Source organism: Moschus berezovskii, chromosome 1 (genome assembly GCF_049115385.1).
Source record: "Moschus berezovskii isolate FMDL1 chromosome 1, NW_MosBer_1.0, whole genome shotgun sequence".
Classification (NCBI taxonomy): domain Eukaryota; kingdom Metazoa; phylum Chordata; class Mammalia; order Artiodactyla; family Moschidae; genus Moschus; species Moschus berezovskii.
Window position 1 is genome coordinate 95,746,073 of NC_142460.1, and position 20,536 is coordinate 95,766,608.

Sequence of the window (20,536 nt, forward strand, 5' to 3'; positions counted from 1 at the left end):
CTTCATTCTGCTAAAGGTTTTGGCTTCCTTAATGCCCTTGACACACAGAGTGTGCATCTCTGTAGCACTGTTTGGTGGCTTCATTCATTGGTGTTTCTCTTTCCTCGTTTTGTATGATAGTGAACTATGGCCATCTTTTATATCTAAGGTGAGCATACATTATAGTTTAGCTGCTGCTGCTGGCAGCCCTATTTTAAGCTTGATAATCCAACGAAATGGTTAATTTTTTCCCTTTCCTATTGAAATCTGTGCCTGTTGGACAATCAATTGTACAGTCACCCTTCTTGTAAATGTTCAGAAATCTTAAGCAAACAGAGGAAAGAGTCATGATTTACATCTTTTTCTCCCACACAGGTTTAATACATGATTCACGCCCAATTTATTGAATAAGTAACTTTTTAAATCTGTTTATCTATCTATCTATCATCTATTCATCTACCCAAAATACAGATCTACACATGCTGATTTCTTTCTCTTGTACTTTTCAGTATATTCTTTCCCAAAATGTAGGTAATTATAGAAGCCTTGCGGGGCACAGAGTCGTGTATATACATATGCTTCAGAAGGGCTTGTCATCTCACTTCATTAGCCTTTTTGGTTTCCTTTTTAGTGCCTGCACAGAGCAAAATGACACCATTTCAAAGTTAACTATTTCTCCAACTGCTCCAGTAAAAAATGGAACTAATGGTGTCTTCACAAGTTTTGAGAACACTACTATATGGTTCTTGGGAACAATCAACTGCATCATTGTGGCTCTTGTCTTCTCCAAAGGAAAACCATTTAGGCAGCCCACATACAAAAACTGTGAGTAGAATTATACCGAATCAGAGGAGAGAGCTCATTCTTTGGAGAGGAGAACAGACATGCCTGGCTCGTTCAAGGTGCAGTTGCAGAGTTGGTCCTCATCTAGGGTCTTCTGACTTCTGCTCCAGGGCTCTGTAAACACATGCAGCCTCATCTCCTGGTCCTTTACTACCTCCGTCGAAGCTGCATTAAATGCTAGAATTTCTTAATCCACCTTTTCCCTTCACTAGAAATGTCTCTAGGTATATTTTCATGGGATTACTCCAAATCGGGAACCTTGTGTTTGTATGCTCAGTCGTGTCTGACTCTGTAAAACCCCATAAACTGTAGCCCCTCAGGCTCCCCTGTGCATGAGATATGCTCGGTAAGAATACTGGAGTGGGTTGCCATTTCCTTCTCCACGGAATCTTCCTGACCCAGGGGTCGAAACTGCGTCTCTTGCATCTCCTGTATTGGCAGGCAGATTCTTTACCACCAGTTGGGAAGATGCATTTAATTCTCTGCTTATCAGAATTCATCTCAGAGGAGGTGAGAAGAAGGATGACAGCACTCAGTTGGACATGTCTACTGACATGTACAGCACAATAATCAGGTGGTCTGTGTGACTGGCAGTTCTGGGAGCAGGTTCAGCCTGGGGGATCTTGACTATAGATCACTGAGGCTGATGACCAAAGTACCTCTCATCTCCTTCCAGTCTGGGCTGGGGGTGAGGGAGCGTGTTAGGAGACGTGAGTGATTTGGTAAGAGACATATATTTATATAGCATCACTCCCCCTCTAAGTGGGAAAATTTAGAAGTACAATTTGAAGAATCAATATCCTCATATAAATCTGTTCAGAGAAAGTTATTTTGCTCTTCTTGCGGTGAGGAAGCAGTGGAATGCTGACCTCCACGTGACTGCAATTTAAACATTTCCTGCGGCTGCTGTCCTGTTTATTTACAGCCCTCCCTTTTTCCAGAAAAGGATTTGTATTTGCAAATGATTTGCATTAAAGAGACTCGGATACTTGGATATCCTCAAGGCATTTATTGAAAACATATTTTGTCAATATTACCCTGTATGTTATTATTTCCCATTTTTATTAATTAAAACATATAGCAAGCATGCTAAAATTTCCACTTAACTCAAGGGCATGCAAAAAATTGTAGAAGTGAGACTCATTTCATAGAAATGAGTACTTTTCATCTATTCTGCGTATTTTGATGTAGAAATCAAGTAAATCTAATCAGTGTTAATCAGCATATGTCTGTCAATGGATGTGAGACTCTCTACTCTCAGATTTCTCTAAATGATAACTTGTATTCTTATTTCCTCAGATATATTTGTCCTTGTGCTGGTCGTACAGCTGAGTGTGTGTCTATTCATTCTATTTGCTGATATTCCAGAATTATATAGGTTCCTGGATGTAAGTCTTATCTCTGGGATGTGGTGATATTTTATAGTTATATAAAACCCTGACTTCAAAAACTGGGCTGCAATTGCAATTGACATGGATTCTTGATACCTATTATTCTTTTGAGATGGGAGGGTTAAAAAGAATGCTGAATTTATTCATTTTTTAAAATTTAAACTAGTCAGGAGATGAAATTCTGTCTAGTCTTGACTTCAAGTATTTAAAAAACATTGAACACTTTACCTTTAAAATATCCCTGTAAGATTGGAAATTCTATTTATACATCTTCTTTTTCAAATATGAGAGAATTTTTCCTAAATGGTTTTATTTTGAAGCTGTTTAAACAGTTTTGCCTGTAACAATTTTGGGGTTAGTTTTCAAATCTGTATTTGCATCTTTTTAAAACATCTTTAAAACATGTTTTTCTGTATGTGCATACTTAATGTATTCAAAACTTTTCAAAGATCCATATCTTATCTCAAGGAACTCTCCTATATTTTGTAATTTTGAGATAACTTTGAAACTCTATAAGAGACAGAAATTCTACATAGTCAAGCAAGGGAAAATGTATATTTTGATTTATTCTAATATTTTCTTCTTTTGAATTAGAAGTTAATAAATTAATAAGACATTAATAAATGTCTTTTAGATCAATAAATAGAATTCAGAAGAGATGATAAAAGGAACTGAGCTTTTAGTTCTTTGCAAAATTACCTGTCTGCTTCTCCATCTCAAAGATAAGTTTCATGAGGGCCAAGATTCCATTTTATTCATTCTTGTATTTCCAGTGCCTGGCATAGTGAATGGTACATAATGGCAATGACTGATGACTGATCATTGTAGATCAGGTTCCTAAATGTAGATAAGCCTTTGAAGTACATAGTGCATTCAAAACCAGCAACACCTTCACAAACCCACAGTGACATCTGACATATATGCTAATATCTACATTCAGTTTTTCATTTTTATAATTGTATTACTGTAGTTAACAGTGCAATTGTATTCATGAACTAGATTAGGTACTCATGGAGATAAATAGTCTTTGCCCACCGGCCTTCTAAGTGAGTTAAAATTCCTTAATCCTGCAAAAGTTATAGGTTGGGACATGTTGAATTTAGTTATACTCTTTAATAATAAGGGGGCTTCCCTGGTGGCTCAGCGGTAAAGAATTTGTCTGCCAATTCAGGAGACACAGGTTTGATCTTTGGGTCAGGAAGATCCCCTGGAGAAGGAAATGGCAACCCGTTCTAGTATTCTTGCCTGGGAAATCCCATGGACAGAGGAGCCTGGTAGGCTACAGTCTATGGGATCTCAGAGTCAGAAACAATTTAGTGACTAAACAACAACAAAATAGTGAAGACTCTTTTGCATGACTTCAAAAGATTCTGCAAAGAATTATTTCTCACATTAAAAATATTTTTTAAAATTTTTTCATAAAATTACGGGTACAGTTTAGAAAATAAAACTATGCAGGTAAGGAAAATTATAACATTATTGAGTGGATCTTTCCATCTTTGAAAATTCATATATTATAAATGTGTATTTGACTGAGTTATGAAGTTTATTTTATTTTAAATGGAATCATGCTGCTTTGCAACCTAGTTATTGCTCATTTTTTAAAAATTTCATAATTATTTTAAAATAGAGAAAACATTCTCATCGTTTAAAATTCAAAAGTTAGAGAAATTGTGTAGTGACAATCTCCCTTGTGATCCTTATTCCCAGGTTACCATTCCCTCTCCCTGGAGACAACTTATAACACCAGTTTACTTTACATACTTTTGGATATGTATTATACATGTGTATATATACATTTCTTATAGATATATTCTACCACATTTTTACACAAATAATAGCAAACTATTACATGTGTCCAAATAGTCTGATATGGAGATGTCCAGGTGAGATGAGATGTACAATAAAGTTGTTGGAGAAATTACCCATAGAGGAAAGAGATTAGGCAGCCAGTGAAGATGGGGAGGGTGCCACACTATGATATGGGTCTGATCCCTCTGAAGGACAAAGAGATGGAAGGTGAGCTGAAGGAGTCAAGTTTCAGACTGCAGCGCAGTTCCAGGAAAATCAAGCCAAAGTTTCCCATCAGAGGTGTCTCACAAGAATGAGTGTAGGTAGAAGCCCTGGTGTCCTCACTTATTAACTGTGAGCAGACCATGCATGCAGAGTGTGGTCACAGGGTGAACATGCTTATATTCTAAGCATGGTGGTAGTTGGAATGTTTGCCTTTTATCCTCCAAGCAGCAGGAGGTCCAGGTGAAGCATTTTCATGGCTTCCACAACCACATATACAATTCTGCACTTGGCTCTTTCATGTAACAGTATATTCTGGTGATTGTTGCATATTAGCACATAATGTTTTCTTATTATTTTTTATGCTAATGTAGTATTTCAATGTCTATTTATGTATACCATAATTTATATGAGTCCCCTATTGACAAACATTAAATTGCTTCTAATTTTTTACTATTATCAGCAAAGCAGAAATAAAATAACTTTACACATATATTATTTCAGCCATGTATATCTCTAAGAGAAATTCCTAGAAATGGATTTGAACTTTGAATTTTAATATCACTGCCCTTCATAGAGTTGCACAGCTTTTATCCTCACCAAAGTATAAAGCAATGTATGAGGCAGTGAAAGGTGCATACGAGTATACTTGGCTTCAGTTCACTCATTCATCCATTTGTTCATCCATTTAATATGAATATGTAAATATTACATGCCTGGGGAGGGATTAGGGAAGATAGAGAGAAAGAGGGGCAAAAGATAGGATGATAGGTTTCATCCCTAATTTCTGTATTGGTGAGAAGCCTTGTCATGACACAGCCTGGGAGGCTGTACGCACAGTCCTGAGGGGGAAACCCTGACTTAGGGTTCAAACCAGGACTCAGCTGAAGGGAGATATGACACCACAGAGAAGAGGTTTGACAGGTGTACCCTCAGAATCTCCTGGTAGTAGAGCCACATTCCTCTATTCCCTCATAAAAACAAATCAAAGCAAGTAAACAAGAAACACTTTGGGGACTTCCCTGGTGGTCCAGTGGCTAAGACTGTACTCCCAGTACAGAGAGCCTGGGTTCAATCTCTGGACAAGGATCTAGATTCCACATACTACAACCAAGACTCAATGCAGTCAAATAAATAAAAATTTTAATAAAACCCCAAAAACCACTTTTACTATTTTTTTTTTTTTTGCAAAATAACCAAATTAATTTTATAAAACTTAGAAATTACAGAGAGGTAAAAAGAAGAACAAAGGAAGATAAAAGAAAGCAGCAATCAGTCCCCAAGTCATTGGAATCATTGAGTGTAATCCTTCCATGTTTTCTGTGCATTGATGCATAGATATACTTATGTATATAAAATGTATGTGTATGTATATAAAAGCATCTATGTATGCTTTTATTACATATGTAATTTGCAACCTATGAAAAAGTACACTATGAACAGCATGAACTTTTTGCTGCATGATTTGTCTTCAGACTGATTGTACTTCATCTCCCACCAGCTGCTGTGCACTCCTGTCCTGTGGAGGGTCTACATTGTCATTATGCTGAGCTCCAATTTCATTGTGTCCTTTGTCGTGGAGGTAAGTGCCCTCGAGTTACTGATACCTGGTTGGGTTGGCGAGGGCCATTCTCTGGGAGTCCGAAAAAGAACAGCTTTAGCCAAAAAGGTTTGACAGTGCAAGGGGCTCCCTTGCTTGGCAACATGAGCAATGATGGTTCCCTGTGATGATTTCTAAACAGGGCATTAGTTTTCCTGTCGGTAAAGGGGGGCTGGGGAGGATGGAATAAGGTCTTACCCATATCTAAAGTTCACATATAGAGAGCCAACTAAATTTATTTTTTGAAATTGAGATATGAGTCACATATATTAGATTCACTTATTTAAAGTGTACAGTTCAGTGGTTTTTTTGGTATGTTCACTGAGTTGTGTTACCACCACCACTTTTTAATTCCAGAACATTCTCATTACCCCCAAAGAAATCCCATACCCATCAGTGGTTGCTTCTTATTTCCCCTTCTTCCTCCTTCACCCCCTGGTAACAACCAGTCTACTTTCTGTCTCTATGAATTTGCCTATCCAGGTCATTTCATAGAAAGGGGATCATGTGATATGTGGCCTTTTGTGTCTAGCTTCTTTCCCTGAACAACTTGGATCATTTTTACTTTACAGGTGGGAAATAAGATTCACAGTAAGTTTTTCCTGACTTTTGTTCTTTATGCTCCATTTCCTCAGTAAAATGAGCTGGTGCTCTCCTTTTCCCTTGCCACGTGCTTTACTCGCTTCTTCAGTGCTATCAGACAAAATCTCCAGTTCTTAAGGCTTACTCTTGGGGAGAGTTAAGGCATCCAGTTTGCACCCCAGAAAAGGCATCCAGTTTGAAGGAGGATGAGTTATAAGAATCCATCTGTCCCCATCCTGCTCTCGCAAACCCTGGATGTTCCAGTGAGGGGGGATTCATGGTGGGCTGTGAGCCCCGGAGCCTGACATCCCTGCAGTGTCTTGTAAGCACAGAGCCTTCTTTACTGAGCAGAGTGAAGGCTGCGCAGGAGCTGGTGGCAGAACAGGACATAGAATTAGGGTAAGGAGCATCTCTCTATATGCTAAACTAGGGCCTCTCAAACTTGAGTGGGCATCAGAGTTCCCTGGAGGGCTCGTTAGAACACAGATTGTCCAGCCCTGCCACCAGCATTTCTGATTTGGTAGGTCTGCAGTAAACACAAGTTTTAGTTTTTATAGTAGGTTGCCAGGTCATTCTGATGCAGCTGACTCAGGAACCACAGTAAGGAGCTCTATACTAAACCATATAGTCCCCAAAGCCACCAGATTAATCAAAGAGCATCACCATGAGAGTCCTCTTAAAGAGTTGCAGAAAGATGGTCCTTGCCCTTTAAGGGATAATCTTATGTATAGATCTTATTCCTGTCCATGATCACTTTATTTCCTCTGTTTCAAACATCTTTCCCCATTTCTGCATACTGAAATACCATCCCATCCTCTGTGGCACAGCTGTGGTATTATCCTGTTCATGAATTTTTCCTGATGTATGGATCAGTTAGACGAGTAGCAAAGCTCAGCTCACAGTGGTTTAAACAATAAAGATATTTATTGGACCACTTAGCAAGAAGATTGGAAGCCAGTGACTTCAGATCTAGTTTAGGGTCTCTATGGCATCACTGGGAATCTGCATTCTTCCACCTGTCTCACCATCCTTAGAAGTTGACCTTTCATGTTTGTGCTTGTTGCTTATGGTGCTCAGCTTAGCTCCCATGTAGCTGTGTTAGTTGGGTTTGAGGTCTGTTTTCATGCAGGTTTAAAAAAAAATGAAGAAGAGGTACCAGCAAGCTTTTTTTTCTCACAAGTATGAACCTTTTATCAGGGAACAAAAAATTTTCCTGCAGCTCACTAGTGAGCTTCCTCTTATGCCTCATTGCTTAGAACTATGTCTCACTGTCAGTTTTAATAGAAAAGGATTCTGGTAAAGTGGATCTAGGCCAAAAACTTAGACAAATTGTCCTGGACTAGTTATATTTTTTTTAAGGTGGCAAGGAGGAGCCAGGAGGAATGGATTGCAGGGTAATCAAGCAACAAAGCCTGCCATAATCCCCCTACAGAAAACCATTCTCCTTCAGTATATTTGCAGTTAAGAATATAGTTGCAGAGTAGACCACTTGACTTTGAATCCTGGCTCCACCCTTTCTTGCTTTCTGATTTTGGTCAAGTTTCTACACTTCTGTGAGTCTCTGTTTCCTCATCTGCAAAATGATGATAATAATAGTAACTCACCTCATAGAGCTGGGCTTTCCAGGTGGCTCAGTGGTAAAGAATCCACCTGCCAATACAGGAGACATGGGTTCGATCTCTGCCTTGGGAAGATCCAATACCATATTCTCCAGTATTCTTGCCGGGCAAATTGCATGGACAGAGGAGTCTGGCAAAGGGCTTCCCTCATGGCTCAGTCAGTAAAGAGTCTGCCTGAAATGCAGGAGACCTGGGTTTGATTGCTGGGTTGGGAAGATCCTCTGGAGAAGGAAGTGGCAACCCATTCCATTACTCTTGCCTGGAGAATCCCATGGACAGAGGAGCTTGGCAGGCTACAGGCCATGGAGTCGCAAGAGTCAGACATGACTTAAAGACTAAACCACCACCAGATGAGCCTGGCAGGATGAAGTCCATAGGGTCACAAGGAGTTGGACACTACTGAGCATAAAGGTTTATTCAATTCTTAAATTTAAGAAGTGAGCCTGTTCACCTCCACCCCTGCTACCCCACCCCCACCCCATCCCACATATGGAGAGGGTAATTTGATATGCACAAAACAAGTCTGAATGAGACCTTATTATACTTGCTAATCTCACGATCTAACCTCCTTCTTAGAGGCAGAGGAGTTAATGTGGACAGCTTTAACAACCGTCCTTGTGTTACTTATGTATTTGTGTGGATATGTAAGTGTATATATATGTATGTGTGTATATATAGATATATATGAATTATTTGAATTGTCAAAAGAGTTCATGTAATAAAATTTTTGTTGTTTCTTGTTTGTTTTTTAGAGAAATGGTGTGTTATCAAGGCTTTCCTTTTGTTTCTCCTTCTGTATCTAGTTTACAATGTAGAATGAAAGGACAAATATTTCAGTGCTTTCTTTGGTTTCCCCTTTCAGAGCAGCAAACTAATATAGGTTATCACATTTCTAGAATTGTAACAAAGTTCAAGATATGGTGGAGAGCACTAAAGTCTTTCTCTCTGTGTGTGTGTTGAATGTTTTGTATGAAGCCTACTAAGAGTTCCTGGATGTAAATTAGATTTTAAAACCTTTAATTAAATACCCATGGTCCTACCTTATCCTAGCTCTAAAGAGAACTACTGTTCTCTAGTTAATTAAGGAGGACAAAAAGCTTTGCTGTGGGAATGTAGAACAGGTCTGGCGAGGTGTTTCCTAAGGTTTCCAAGATGCTGATGAGATGGCTATGTGAGTATTCAACTGATCAACAGATGATCAGTTTTTAGAGGACTATTCAGACTAGCTCTTCTATTTGATTTCCATAAGCAGTGGACTCAGATGTCAAAGATGGGTGGATTTTAGGAAACCACTATCTCTAGCAAAATTCCTTGTAGAATCCTACAGAATTAACTCTTTCAGTTTAGCAAAAATACCACTGACAGACACCAAAACTAGTTCTAATTCTAAGGGACCTCTTAGGCCCTCATATTTTCCTCTTTGTTTCTTTCATGATAACTTCTAAGATGGTCTATCTCTGTGACCACACATGATAAAACAATGAAATTAACATGATAGTCTCTTAGGCACTATGTGTTATAAATTATAACTTGGGCTCTATTCAAGGTTCAGTTTAACTCATGAAATGTTTTCGAAGAGACATATCTTTTGCTATCTTAGAAAAAGGATTGCAATGAAATATTTGTAGGTGAAGTTTAGAGGTTTATATGAAAAAGGTGCAATGCCAAACCCTTTGTTAAATGAATAGTTCAGAAGAATGGTAAAGGGAGGCAGCTATGCTGTGCCATGCCCTACATTGTAAAAGGAGTTATACAATCCCAATGACAAATCTAAGAGGACAGAATTATTATTTCTAATCACTGAGGTTCAGATGGGGTAATTAATTTGCATACAGGAGGTAGGTGTCAGAGTTGGCACTCAGATCCAAATCTGTCCAACTCCAAAACTGTGGCCCACATTGCCAATTTTACCTGTGTTCATGGTTATACAATGATATGCTGGGATACACTGGTTTCTATGAGGTCAATACCATTTGGGATTTTAAGTGTCATTTATATTAAATCAGCAGCAGCATATTAAATCATGTATAGATGTGATATGGAGTAAACTGCAGAATTTAGATGGTTTTACTGCTTCCCTGATAGCTCAGTTGGTAAAGAATCCACCTGCAATTCAGGAGACCTCCATTCAGTTCCTGGGTCGGGCAGATCCACTGGGGAAGGGATAGGCTACCCACTTCAGTATTCTTGGGCTTCATTTGTGGCTCTGCTGGTAAAGAATCTGCCTGCAATGCAGGAGACCTGGGTTGGATCCCTGGGTTGGGAAGATCCCCTGGAGAAGAGAAAGGCTACCCACTACAATATTTTGGCCTGGAGAATTCCATGGACTGTAAAGACCATAGGGTTGCAAAGAGTTGGACATGACTCATCGACTTTCACTTCACATTTAAGATACACATGAAATTCAAAAGAAATTTCATCCTTGAGGCAGACTACATCAAGCTATGTTTTTGTTTCAGAAACTCTCTTCCAGAAGTGTTTCTTAAATGTAAAAGTTTGAGAGGCCTTGACCTCTCACGTGAAATCGCCTTGGGAGGCAGAGACTCAAGATCTTTGTCAAGCTAGATTGAAACAGTCAATGCGGTAATGCCTTATGAGTGCTATATTCTGGAAACAACCTCTGATTGTAAACAATAACTCTTTTATTTTGCAGGAGGCCATTATTGAAAATAGAGCCCTGTGGATGATAATCAAAAGATGTTTTGGCTATCAATCAAAAAGCCAGTATCGGATATGGCAGAGAGCCTTGGCAAATGACCCCAGTTGGCCCCCAATAAACCAGACCTCCTGCACTGATATGCCAGGACGTGGCAAGGGAGTGTCTTACAGCAACCCAGTGTTTGAGAGCAACGAGGATCAACTATGAAGACAATGTGATATCCAAGTTTATATAACATAGAAACAATGACAAAAGGGACCAATTTCAGTTATTTTATTTTTTTTAAGCAACAAGACTCTTATAATATCAGCTGGAGGTTTAGGAATCGAAAACCTATCCAATCATGGTGACAAATTAAAGTCTTTTTGATAAGATACTTTCTACAGAGCTGAACACTGCCCTAAGGAGAGCATTTTTCTCCTGGTTTCTGAAAGTATTAGAGGTGTTCAATGACTCAAGAATAGCCCAGGATGGCAATGGGCCAAGAGGTTGCCTGGCTGAAGGAGAAGGAGAATATGTAATCTTTTCTTCTTAGATGTATATGTTTTATTGAGTTGAGGGAAAGTAGCATAGAACCATAAACATGTTAAAGATCATTTTTGAATTCTTATTTCATTGATGGAGAAACAAATGCTTGAGAACCATCACACTGCTCTTTACTGTCTGGTTTCCTTTCCTCTGTGGTACTTTTCAGATCGGAGATGTTTTTTTCTATTTCTGGCCTCTCCTGTGTATTAGTAAGGATAGGCTAAGCCAATGCTGTAATAACAAGCAACTCCAGTATCTCAGTGTCTTTACACTCAAGAATGTCTTTCTTGACCCAGGTGACTCTTTAGAATAGCCCTCCTCAGGATGGGGACTGCTCCAATCTGATGGTTCCACTGACTCAACACAAGAACTCCGTGTGTACTGAGATAGGGAAGGAAGATGGAGGCTCTTCACACCTCTCCCATCACTCACAGTCATTAACCAGGAATTTGGCAAAGGAGCTTAGAAGTAGAGTCTCCTTAGGGCTGGCTTCATGGGTTTGTAATCTGGTGGTTAAACCAGGGCTCAGAAAGGTCCCATTCTTGGTTTAGTACTCTGCTGTTGCCATCTTGAAATTCTTAATTTTTAACAAGCATCCCCACAAATTGCCTCGTTGGTCTGGCTTATATTCCTGGGAAAGAAAGGGAAGTAACCCGCATCAAAGAGCACTAGAACTGTCTCCTGACCCTGTGGTCTTTTTTGTTTTAGGAACCCCTCATCTTTTATGCCCAATTCCAGATATTTTTATCCCTTTGTTCTATTATTTTTGAGAAAAGTTAGTCTTGTGCTACAACATTATATTATCATTAACATAAGTCCCCATACAACCTATGCATTTCTTAAGTTTGAGGCTTTAGTTTTTAGAAAGCAAAATTTCCCCTTAATTTATCACTCCTACAGTTTGGTTATATTGAATTCACTTGGCATAGAAAACACCCAGGTTTTTGTTAGCTCAGCAGACAACACTGAATTCTAGGAAAACATCCACAAATAGTATTTTTAAGGCAAAAGCAACATTTTCATGACAAACAGCTAATTCTAAGTGAATATTTGGGGAAGAGAGTGAGTCCCTGACTGACTTGGCTACTTAGGAATAGTATCTGCAAGCATTCACTTCCTCGGCTGAACTCCTGAGCATTGTCTGTGCCCTGTGACTGCAGATAATTCTGGAACATGGTGTTTCTCAGCCGCAAAGATACCTTGTTGCTGCTGGTTTTAAAACAGGGTGTGACAAATCATTAAAACAGGCTGCAGGATCATTGTCTTCCTCAGTACAGAACGGAATGTTTCCTTTTACAAAGTCAGCCTTGGCAATGATAGGACAGCTCTAAATGTCTTTTCTAAAACTAATAGTTGTTCTCATTATTCAAAAGTTGTGGGCAGGGGCAAGCAGGAGATAGCCTACAGCCTAGTGATGAGCAAGCATGGGTGCACTGTTCATACTTTGAAGAGCCCCCTCTCACCAATTATGTCACCTCCACTAGCCATCTGAGTTACACAGTTCTCCCGGAACTCAGACAAGGAAGGGCTTATCATCCCCACTTTACAGATGAGAAAGCTGAGATTCAGGGGAAGGAGAGCACACCCAGACCTCCGATACACATCTTCTGAGCAAACCCTCTGTAACCTCCAAAGGCCTCCTGATTACTAAGCTCCAACAGGGCAGGGTGAATGGTGTGATCTCACAGCCAAACAAAGAGTGAATTTCTTCTTTGTCAGGTGCCAAGAGACAAGTCTTTGTAATACCAGAGCCTCCAGTTCAAAAGAATGTCAGGCACCCTGCCAGCCTTGGACTAGAGGTGTGTTAACAAAACCCCAAACCACAGGTGTTTGTTTTTCTGCAACTCAGTTGCTTTTGTCTTGATCAGAAGTGAGTCCATCCTCAGCAATTCACACACAGCTGGCAGGGAACAGGGGTGGAAAACTCTGGTTCCTCACCCACCAGACTTTGGCCAAAAGGGACTTATTCTAAGCATGGTTCTTGAGATGAACTAGATCTCAGAGGCAGTGAGTAAAAGAGCAGGAAAAGTTTAACCAGGAAAAATGGAAATTCAAGAGATGCCAGAATGGCATTCAAGTACTTGAAGTGGTTACCCTGAGAGAGAAAGTTCTGATTTGGATCTGGTGGCTCCACCAATGGGTGAAGACCATGGTGGGAATAGCTTCAGGCTGACACGAAGACTGCTGCCTTATTAGTCAGCATGGACAGAGGTAGAAGCTGGTGACCTCACAAGGTGTGCACTCCCTGACATTGGTGATTGCAATGGGTATTCGAAGACCGATTAGCAAAGGAAGTCAAGTATCAGATGAAACTCAGTTACCTGCTGGATTCCTTTCAGACTTGATAGCCTGGATCTCAGCCTCCCACAAAGCTTTTATGACTGCTGCTCACACAAAACTTCCCTGGTAGCTTGGACGGTAAAATGTCTGCCTACAATGCGGGAGACCCGGGTTCGATTCCTGGGTCGGGAAGATCCCCTGGAGAAGGAAATGGCAACCCACTCCAGTATTCATGCCTGGAAAATCCCATGGACTGAGGAGTGTGGTGGGCTACAGTCCATGGGGTTGCAAAGGGTCGGACACAACTGAGCGACTTCTCTTCTTCTTCACACAAAACAGCAGCTGGACCCTGTGCGGGGCTGGGCTGGGGAGGTACTGTGATGAGGACACACAGGCTGACTGCTCTGTCGCTTAGAAGGTGGCTTCTGATAGGGACAGGAATCTAGAAAAAAAGTGTACAGTGAGGGGTCCTGACTGGCAAATTGACAACTGGGGGAGACATGTTTGAAATATTTAAGAACAAGAACATGAGAAAGTGCCCCAAACCCAAGGGCCACACTACTTGTACCAAATGTGCTTTCCTGACCAGGACATAGAGGGGAAAAGGACATAGTCAACTGGTCTAAATCATTTGGGAGAGTCCCTGGTTTCTTCTTTTACCATCTGAGCCACTAGAGAAGTCCCTAAAAGTAGCAGGGGTGTTTAAGTTTTCAACTGGAGCAGGTAGCCATTCCCTTCTCCAGGGGATCTTCCTGACTCAGAAATCAAACCTGGGTCTCCTGCATTGCAGGCAGATCCTTTTACCGCTACTTCCCTGGTGACTCAGACAGTGAAGAATCTGCTTGCAGTGCCAGAGACCCAGGTTTGATCCCTGGGTCAGGAAGATCCCCTGGAGAAGGGAATGGCTACCCACTCCAGTACTCTTGCCTGGAGAAATCCATCGACAGAGGAGCCTGGTGGGCTACAGTCCATGCGGTCGCAAAGAGTTGGACACAGCTGAGTGAGTAGCAATTTCACCTGTATCTTCACCCCACGGTAGACAGCTCTTACCTGTGGAGAAGAACCCTGACTCCAGGCTCCCCTTACTAAATATGGAAGGGTGGAAATAGCGAATGGAAATACGGCTGTGCCGTCTGTGTCCTCTGTGTTCACAGAAGTGTGCACTGCACACTTGCAGATGTGATGACTGGAAAAAGGGTACGTAGTTTATGCTATCATCAATTATCCTGTACAAAAGCAATGAGTAGAATCTATCATTCTGTTGTTCTAAAATCGATCTCTCTTTCTCTGCAGTGAAGTCTTTCACTCTGGATAATAAAATGAGGTAGTCTCCTTCAGTTATGTGGCCAAAAAGCAACTTCTTTCAAAAGTCCCAGGCATTTCTAACACTGCAGATGTGATTATTCCCTTCTTTGTTACAGGGCATTATAGTCTCCAAAATACTTTCATTCTCGGTCTGTTATTTAAGCTTCATAACAATCCTAGGAGGAAGGCAGGGTGAGGATTACCCTCCTCCTTCTTTTCATCAGATACTAAATCCTCCAAAGCCTCAGTAACCTGTTTGAGGGCACCCGACTCATGAGTGGAGCCTGGAGCTGGATTCAGACATGGGACCCCTGCTGTGAAGTCCCTGCTGTGTCACTCCGTGTTGTTCTCCCTGGGATGTTCATAGCATCAACAGACAAGAAGGCAAGCAAGGCAACTATCCAATGGATTGTCATCATGAATATGATTTCCTCCAGAAAGAGTTTTTAGTTTTCCTAGAAGTTCTCTTGAAGCTAACCATCAATCACAGAAAAGGTCAGCTCCCACAGCTGAGAGAGTAAAATAAAACCAGAGCTCTGAGAGCCGATGTCATGAGAGCAGATAGTGTTCTGGTTTTTGCCTTCTGTCTCCAGAAGCAGAAGCCTGTATCCCTGCTTGAACTTTGCTCAGCCTCTGCTTTGTACAGTTTCTGTGAAAGGGTCATATGAATTCTCTCTTGGCTTTGTACTATGTTCACTTTTTATGTGAAAGAAAAAAAAAGACCCTTGAAAATTGCTGCCACACAACATTGTCTGTCCTTTGATTTCTTTAGACTTGTTAATATGACCCTTTAAACTTTATCAGCAGAATGACTTTCTTCAGAATTGAACAAACATACAAATAAAAGCAACAACCACCAAACGTATCTCTCCTGGAGGTGTTGACCAAGCCACGCTGGCCTTCCTAAGCCTGTCGATCTTGTTCCTTCATCAGGAAGACTGCTCTTGCCATCCTCTCTCTCTCGACTATTCCCCTCACTTCCACCAACCCCCCTTCCTCATGGCTGTCTCCTCCTCCTCCAGATTTCAGCTCACTGGTCACTTATTCCAAAAAGTCTAGCCTGATCTGAGCAGTTTATCCAAGGGTTTCCTCGCCCTGCTAGCTCAGCTTGTTTTCTACATAATTACTTGAGCAAACTTTCAGGAAACCGAGGTCGAAAAAAATGCCAATTGTTCAAAATCATGCACTTAGGAAATGGATGACCTGGGTCTAAAATCCAAGTCTAGGCTTCCAAGTGAAGATCCTTTATGGTCTTCACTTCTAGCCAGATTCTGCTAATCAAATCAGCTAATTCACTGGGGGAAAAAAATGTAACATGTTGTAGAGCAACTTCCATGTTTGAATGAAGCATGTTCAAGGGATTATCCTGGCTCTCCTAGCTCTATTTCTTTGCTCTCTCATCCCCATTATCTCTTCTCAGTGTTTCAACCCCATGAAAAATCTGATAAAGTACTGGGCTGTGATAAATGCTGCACAATCGACCATGGAGACTGTTGAATTTGAAGGTGTGGGTGAGGATGACAATATTGCCAGAAGTATTGAGGCAGTCTAAGTGAGGGCTGGAAAAGAATTTCCAGACATGGAGCGTTTCTTGAGGGAGTGAGTTTATTAAGAACAAAGAGCAGATATAATGTGGGCACTGCGAACGCGGCAGGCTGACCTCCTAACACACCAGGGAGAGTCAACAGTTTTCATTAGTTAATGGCCAGTTTTTATAGACTCAAGACAAAAAAAAATTCCTGCTGGAAATTTAGCGTTAGGTGATTGGTTGTCATGCTATTGGCTGACTACCAGACCGGGCACCTTTGCCTAATTTGGAGTCAGGAAGCTTGTTAGTGATGACCAGGGGCCTTTTGGCAACAGTTACAAAGCGGCTCAGTCAGCTTTGGAGGTGACCTTGGTTCTGAGCTCTGCTTCTGTGGCCTTGGTACAAAGCCTTGCACCTGTGGCCTTGGGGCGGGACTCCACAGGTAGGTCTCACATATCTTGCATGTATTAGGCACTGCACAACTCACAGGACACCATTCCTATCGTATCACAAGCCAAAAGAGGCGGCTCTGTGTGACATCAAGGCTTTGTGGGTAAGTGAGGACTTTTCCTTGTGTAACAACAATCATAGCATATAACAAAGAGTCTCACTAGTCCCCACTCCAATCAGTTCTTAAGCCCCTGAACACTCTTGTGGCACTGTCTCGCGTGTAGAAATTCCTTCCCTCCAAAACTTTGTCTGAATTAAGAATCTCTTATCTAGTTTCCCCAACTGAAGTATCTGTTCTGTTTTTGCTTCTCTAGGTCCCTATAAATTTTATTGCTCAACTCTGATCATGTTCTGTCCATGGTTAGAAACCCTTCTAGTCTAAGTTTTCTACCAAATAAAATGCATATTGCTTAGAAAGGAATTTAAGAGCCCTTGCAGTGGCCACATGCGGCCTCATCTCAGACATTTCTCGTCCTTGCACTCTAACGTAGCAGACTGTTCCCAGCGCTCAGTAACTCACTTGTTATTCCCAGCATACAGCAACCATTTTCCACCTCAATACCTTGTCTCGTGCTGTTTTCTCTATAATTGTTACTCTTATCTCATATGTCTAAATCCCACCTATTTCTCAATTAGCATGCCACTGAATCTGCCAAGCCAAAAGAGAGATCTCTTTTATCTCCACATGCATCACACCCTACATATTCACTCTTTGTGTAGCAGGCAGTTCTTTCCGCCTTGTGTTACGAACCTGTAGTGTTCCAATTTCCTCCAGTGTCTGTGCCACCCCATTTTAACTAGGAGCACTTTCGCTGAGGGTAGGGACAAAGCATGATTCATTTCATCTTCCCACTCTGCACCCAGAACAGTACCATGGTTGGGGCTTTGTAAGCAGCTGTGGCATGATTGAATAAAAAATATAATCACTGGGACATTTTGTTGATTTATTTCTCCTTCTTTGTCTGTGAACATCTGTTTTCCATTCAACAATACAAAGAAGCTTAACTAAAACAATAGGACATGAATAAAAGCAACCAAAAGTACAAAGTATAGCGATTCCAAAGTTGTGCTTAATAAATTTGGCTGTCCATGTGTACAATAGATGTGGGGAGGTGTGCTGTGAAATTAGAAGGGCTAGATATATGCTCCAAAGACCATCTCAGTATGTAGAGGACACTAGAAGTTTCTTTGTGAATGCAAAGGCTCTTCTAGCAAGGTACTCAACTCAAGGGAAGAGAGAATTGAGCCAGGCAAACTTTGAAAACCTAAACAATGGATACTAGGGAAGAGGGGAAAAGTTTAAGTATAATTAACTGTATATTTTTCAATCAGTTCTTTGGTTTCACCCTAAATTTACAAACTTTCACAAGGGCCTGTGATGAAAAGAGAGAGAAAGGGCTAGAGAGAGAAAGAGAGAGAGAGAGAAGGATAGGGGTAGGGGCACAGGCAGAGTTAGAAACCCACTCTGTGGTTGGTGTGTCAGGGTGTAATAAAAGCACAGTGGAGGGAATCCACCTGTGCCCTCTGTCACTTGGCAGAGAGATAACTGTGTGAGCCCCAGAGCAAGATGCATTTTGCTAGTGGCTGATGGTATCACACAGGTGTTATAAAGTCTGAGCATGTCTCCAAATGGCTCAGGGAGTTAGAGAGTAGCTAAAGGAGACGGAGGATGGGGAGATATGATTAGAGCATCTAATCCAGATTTATCCAGATTGCAATGAGATTGATCTAATCCAGATTGCAGTCCTCTGCAACCAACCTCCAGGTGAAATAAAACCCACAGAAACCTCACGGAAGCACCAGAGATCATCTTGGGCTGGTGGACTGCAGTCTGAAGGGGAGAGAAGAGCATGCTGTAGCACTCTGTGTATCTTCTCAGTGATCCAGGAGGGACTTTGGCATGACAGTGCATCTGTGACCCTGTTTATGACTACAGTCCTGGGTTTATGTGACCAAGGAAACATCGGTTACAAAGATAGGAGAGACACCTCTCCAGGAGGTGAAGGTGCATTTGGTGAAAGTATATGCAGGAACACTTAGGGATAAATCACCCCGAGCAAACAGCTCAGAGACCCAAGGCCATACCAAGTTCTCATCTGCTCAGGAACTGAACAAAGTACAAGACAGCTGGCTGGATGCACTTTCCTGAAAGCTGAGTCACTTCTTTCTTGACTCAGGCCTTGAGACTTGGTGCGAGTGCTCAATCAGTGTGTCCTACTCTGTAACCGCATGGTCTGTAGCCCACCAGGCTCCTCTGTCCATGGGATTCTCCAGGCAAGAATACTGTAGTGGGTAGCTATTTCCTCCTCCAGGGGATCTTCCAGACCCAGAGACTGTGTCTCCCGCCTTGGCAGGAGGATTCTTTTTACCACTAAGCTACCTGGGAAGCCCTTGAGAATTGGATAAGGGCTAAAATAGCCTCAAGCGTTGAACCACAATCCATGACTAATTGAAAACTGGTTTGACCTGGGGACAATTTTTTAAGTTCAGATCCACCCTAGATAAATTATATAACTTATAACCTATTCGATCTGAATAACAAAAGTCATATTTGGGAAAGATCAAATGTTTGTGTCTGCCCACACCTCACTCTGGCACAGCAGATGTCCCAGGGCAAAGTGGGAGCACAGGCCTGCACCTGGAGTCTGGAGGGTGGGACAGAGCTAGCTTTTGAGTGCATAGGAATAGCCATGCTAGCTGAGGTCATGGGCTCTTGACCAGTACCCCGTGTCTGACTTCATCAATGGGGTCAAGCAGTGCTCAGATAGATAAAGTCAGTCTCAAAGGTGTCTCTTTCAGAAAATGGCCTATGGTAGCTAAGAGCATAAGCTTAGGAGTCAGGTTTGAACTCTAACCCAGACTTCTTTCATTTGTGATTTTGAGCAAATTACTGTGTCTCCATCTTCTTTCCCTGACTATTGGCATGAAAATATTTATTACCTAATTTGTATCTGCAAAAATCAAAGAATATTAAATACAGCACGTTATTTTTTTCCCTACATCTCTCAAGCTTTAAGGAGGATTTTTAAATCTTGGCCTTGCACATAATATAGCTATTTAATGTGTTGTGTGAATCAGTGAAGGAGTAAATAAGAGAATGCATAAGTTGAGAATGAATGAACTGATGAGAAACTTACAGGAATTGAATGAATCTAATTTTATTTTACTTAAAATGTAATTATCTATGATTTGCTAACTGTTTAAAATTATTTTCTTAGTTAATCTCCTTATTTACCTAAAATGAGATGCAGGGTGGCCTACTGCTGGCTTTTGTTTACAGAATCAGTTACTTGCACTTCTAAAGCCAAATTTCTTTTCAGACTTTATTTTGAAGGCCTTTTGTTCCATTATCTGACTGCTATGAAGGACTGCTTTTTAGAATTGGCCCTTCCTGGATGACTTCTGAGTCTAGAGAATCTCCCATGAGATGCAAAGGCATGTGTAAATAGTCCAGATTCAGACGTATTTGTAGTTAGTGTTTGGTTGATCTTTTGCCCACTCTCTCCAAGGAATTGTCCACAGCACTTCATAAAGTTCTTTTTGGAACATGGTGCTCAAACTTGATCCATCATGAAAATCCCCGAGGAGCTTATTAGAAATAAAGTCTTGCACCCACGCTCAGATATACTCTGTATCTCCGGAATGAGTCTTGAGGAATCATAGCTTTGTCAAGCTCTCCAGGTGATTCTGATGATGAATCAGATTTATGAACTATAATCCTAAAAGAATAACTTAGTTTATTTTTTCCTAAATGTGCTA

The 20,536-nt window shown here is 41.0% G+C and overlaps 1 protein-coding gene across 3 annotated transcripts in view; it reads left to right on the plus strand.

Moving 5' to 3' along the window:
• ATP13A4 (ATPase 13A4) overlaps nt 1-18,569 on the plus strand; it is a 136,854-nt gene extending 118,285 nt beyond the window's left edge. Inside the window, exons 27-30 of one of the 3 annotated variants that reach the window (XM_055407718.2) lie at nt 611-804; nt 2,122-2,210; nt 5,728-5,808; nt 10,681-18,569. In XM_055407718.2, the coding sequence (XP_055263693.2) occupies nt 611-804; nt 2,122-2,210; nt 5,728-5,808; nt 10,681-10,893 (577 nt within the window). In that variant the 3' untranslated portion in view covers nt 10,894-18,569. The remainder of the gene's footprint in view (nt 1-610; nt 805-2,121; nt 2,211-5,727; nt 5,809-10,680) is intronic. The other 2 variants (XM_055407726.2, XM_055407733.2) reach the window with 2 other exon arrangements.
• The last annotated feature ends 1,967 nt before the right edge of the window (nt 18,570-20,536 follow it).